Source organism: Oncorhynchus masou, unplaced genomic scaffold (genome assembly GCF_036934945.1).
Source record: "Oncorhynchus masou masou isolate Uvic2021 unplaced genomic scaffold, UVic_Omas_1.1 unplaced_scaffold_1016, whole genome shotgun sequence".
Lineage (NCBI taxonomy): Eukaryota > Metazoa > Chordata > Actinopteri > Salmoniformes > Salmonidae > Oncorhynchus > Oncorhynchus masou.
Window position 1 is genome coordinate 60,001 of NW_026999864.1, and position 5,000 is coordinate 65,000.

The window sequence follows — 5,000 nt, forward strand, 5'->3', positions numbered from 1 at the left end:
TCAGTTCTGCTCTATTTTATTCTGTTCTATTCAGTTCTGCTCTATTTTATTCTGTTCAGTTCTGCTCTATTTTATTCTGTTCAGTTCTGTTCAGTTCTGTTTTATTCAGTTCTGTTCTATTCAGTTCTGCTCTATTTTATTCTGTTCAGTTCTGCTCTATTTCATTCTGTTCTATTCAGTTCTGCTCTATTTTATTCTGTTCAGTTCTGTTCAGTTCTGTTTTATTCTGTTCTATTCAGTTCTGTTTTATTCAGTTCTGCTCTATTTTATTCTGCTCTATTCAGTTCTGCTCTATTCAGTTATGTTCTATTCAGTTATGTTCTATTTTATTCTATTCAGTTCTGTTTTATTCTGTTCTGCTCTATTCAGTTCTGTTCCATTCAGTTCTGTTCCATTCAGTTTTGTTCCATTCAGTTCTGTTCCATTCAGTTCTGTTCTGCTCTATTCAGTTCTGTTCCATTCAGTTCTGTTCTATTCAGTTCTGTTCTGCTCTATTCAGTTCTGTTCCATTCAGTTCTGTTCTATTCAGTTCTGTTCTGCTCTATTCAGTTCTGTTCCATTCAGTTCTGTTCTATTCAGTTCTGTTCTGCTCTATTCAGTTCTGCTCTATTCAGTTTCATCTTTTCTATTCTAAACTATACTGTTATGTACTATACTGTTATGTACTGTTATGTACTATACTGTACTGTTATGTACTGTTATATACTGTTATGTACTATACTATACTGTTATGTACTATACTGTACTGTTATGTACTGTTATGTACTGTACTGTTATGTACTGTACTATACTGTACTATAATGTTATGTACTGTACTGTTATGTACTGCACTGTACTATACTGTTATGTACTGCACTGTACTGTTATGTACTGTACTGGTATGTACTATACTGTATTGTTATGTACTGTTATGTACTGTACTGTACTGTACTGTTATGTACTGTACTGTTATGTACTGTACTGTTATGTACTGTTATATACTATACTGTACTGTTATGTACTGTACTGTACTGTTATATACTATACTGTACTGTTATGTACTATACTGTTATGTACTGTTATTTACTATACTGTTATGTACTGTTATGTTATGTACTATATTATGTACTGTACTGTTATGTACTATACTGTTATGTTATCTACTATATTATGTACTGTACTGTTATGTACTATATTATGTACTGTACTGTTATGTACTATACTGTTATGTTATCTACTATATTATGTACTGTACTGTTATGTACTATATTATGTACTGTACTGTTATGTGCTATACTATACTGTTATGTTATGTACTATATTATGTACTGTACTGTTATGTACTGTACTGTTATGTACTGTACTGTTATGTACTGTACTGTTATGTACTGCACTGTACTATACTGTTATGTACAGCACTGTACTGTTGTGTACTGTACTGGTATGTACTATACTATACTGTACTGTATTGTTATGTACTGTTATGTACTGTACTGTTATGTACTGTACTATACTGTACTATACTGTTATGTACTGTACTGTTATGTACTGCACTGTACTATACTGTTATGTACTGCACTGTACTGTTATGTACTGTACTGGTATGTACTATACTGTATTGTTATGTACTGTACTGTTCTGTACTATACTGTTATGTACTGTACTATACTGTTATGTACTGCACTGTTATGTACTGTTATGTACTAGTTATACTAGTTATACTGTTATGTACTGTACTGTTATGTACTGTACTGTACTAGTTTAATTCTAATTCTATACTGTTTTACTGTGTTCTGTTCTTTTCTAAAGATCTGACAGCTCAGTGAAGATATTTGACAGACATGGACAGAGGAAGAATGAACTAAATCTACCTGGGTGAGTTCAACATACAGAAACACAAATATCTGGCCTGCTGGGGACCATACTGACACATCTGACCTGCTGGGACCATACTGACACATCTGACCTGCTGGGACCATACTGACACATCTGACCTGCTACTAACACATCTGGCCTGCTGGGACGCTACTAACACATCTGGCCTGCTGGGACGCTACTGACACATCTGACCTGCTGGGACCATACTGACACATCTGGCCTGCTGGGACGATACTGACCCATCTGACCTGCTACTAACACATCTGGCCTGCTGGGACGCTACTAACACATCTGGCCTGCTGGGACGCTACTAACACATCTGGCCTGCTGGGACGCTACTAACACATCTGACCTGCTGGGACCATACTGACACATCTGACCTGCTAGTAACACATCTGACCTGCTGGGACGATACTGACACATCTGGCCTGCTGGGACCATACTGACACATCTGACCTGCTGGGACCATACTGACACATCTGACCTGCTGGGACGATACTAACACATCTGGCCTGCTAGTAACACATCTGACCTGCTGGGACCATACTGACACATCTGACCTGCTGGGACCATACTGACACATCTGACCTGCTGGGACCATACTGACACATCTGACCTGCTGGGACGATACTAACACATCTGGCCTGCTAGTAACACATCTGACCTGCTGGGACGATACTAACACATCTGACCTGCTGGGACCATACTGACACATCTGACCTGCTGGGACGATACTGACACATCTGACCTGCTGGGACGATACTGACACATCTGACCTGCTGGGACCATACTGACCCATCTGACCTGCTGGGACCATACTGACCCATCTGACCTGCTGGGACCATACTGACACATCTGACCTGCTGGGACCATACTGACACATCTGACCTGCTGGGACCATACTGACACATCTGACCTGCTGGGACGCTACTGACACATCTGGCCTGCTGGGACCATACTGACACATCTGACCTGCTGGGACCATACTGACACATCTGGCCTGCTACTAACACATCTGACCTGCTGGCTCCATACTGACACATCTGACCTGCTGGGACCATACTGACACATCTGGCCTGCTGGGACCATACTGACACATCTGACCTGCTGGGACCATACTGACACATCTGACCTGCTGGGACCATACTGACACATCTGACCTGCTGGGACCATACTGACACATCTGGCCTGCTGGGACCATACTGACACATCTGACCTGCTACTGACACATCTGACCTGCTGGGACCATACTGACACATCTGACCTGCTGGGACCATACTGACACATCTCCCTGCTGGGACCATACTGACACATCTGGCCTGCTACTGACACATCTGACCTGCTACTAACACATCTGACCTGCTGGGACCATACTGACACATCTGACCTGCTGGGACCATACTGACACATCTGGCCTGCTGGGACCATACTGACACATCTGGCCTGCTACTAACACATCTGACCTGCTGGGACCATACTGACACATCTGACCTGCTGGGACCATACTGACACATCTGACCTGCTGGGACCATACTGACCCATCTGACCTGCTGGGACCATACTGACACATCTGACCTGCTGGGACCATACTGACACATCTGACCTGCTGGGACCATACTGACACATCTGACCTGCTGGGACCATACTGACACATCTGGCCTGCTGGGACGCTACTAACACATCTGACCTGCTGGCTCCATACTGACACATCTGACCTGCTGGGACCATACTGACACATCTGGCCTGCTGGGACCATACTGACACATCTGACCTGCTGGGACCATACTGACACATCTGACCTGCTGGGACCATACTGACCCATCTGACCTGCTGGGACCATACTGACACATCTGACCTGCTGGGACCATACTGACACATCTGGCCTGCTGGGACCATACTGACACATCTGACCTGCTGGGACCATACTGACACATCTGACCTGCTGGGACCATACTGACACATCTGACCTGCTGGGACCATACTGACACATCTGACCTGCTGGGACCATACTGACACATCTGGCCTGCTACTGACACATCTGACCTGCTGGGACCATACTGACACATCTGACCTGCTGGGACCATACTGACACATCTGACCTGCTGGGACCATACTGACCCATCTGGCCTGCTGGGACGATACTGACCCATCTGACCTGCTGGGACCATACTGACCCATCTGACCTGCTGGGACCATACTGACACATCTGACCTGCTGGGACCATACTGACACATCTGGCCTGCTACTGACACATCTGACCTGCTGGGACCATACTGACACATCTGGCCTGCTGGGACCATACTGACACATCTGGCCTGCTGGGACCATACTGACACATCTGGCCTGCTGGGACCATACTGACACATCTGACCTGCTGGGACCATACTGACACATCTGGCCTGCTGGGACCATACTGACCCATCTGACCTGCTGGGACCATACATCTGACCTGCTGGGACACATCTGACCTGCTGGGACCATACTGACACATCTGACCTGCTGGGACTACTGACACACTGACACATCTGACCTGCTGGGACCATACTGACACATCTGACCTGCTGGGACCATACTGACACATCTGACCTGCTGGGACCATACTGACACATCTGACCTGCTGGGACCATACTGACACATCTGGCCTGCTGGGACATAACACATCTGACCTGCTGGGACCATACTGACACATCTGACCTGCTGGGACCATACTAACACATCTGACCTGCTGGGACCATACTAACACATCTGACCTGCTGGGACCATACTGACACATCTGACCTGCTGGGACCATACTGACACATCTGACCTGCTGGGACCATACTGACACATCTGACCTGCTGGGACCATACTGACACATCTGACCTGCTGGGACCATACTGACACACACATCTGACCTGCTGGGACCATACTGACACATCTGACCTGCTGGGACCATACTGACACATCTGACCTGCTGGGACCATACTGACACATCTGACCTGCTGGGACCATACTGACACATCTGACCTGCTGGGACCATACTGACACATCTGACCTGCTGGGACCATACTGACCCATCTGACCTGCTGGGACCATACTAACACATCTGACCTGCTGGGACGATACTGACACATCTGACCTGCTGGCTCCATACTGACACATCT

At 45.7% G+C, this 5,000-nt stretch overlaps 1 protein-coding gene across 1 annotated transcript in view; it reads left to right on the top strand.

The window, feature by feature from the left end:
- The window catches only part of LOC135528684 (WD repeat-containing protein 19-like), a 71,246-nt gene that overhangs the window by 4,612 nt on the left and 61,634 nt on the right, over positions 1-5,000 (top strand). Inside the window, 1 exon segment of the mRNA XM_064957795.1 lies at positions 1,789-1,854. Coding sequence (XP_064813867.1) covers positions 1,789-1,854 — 66 coding nt within the window.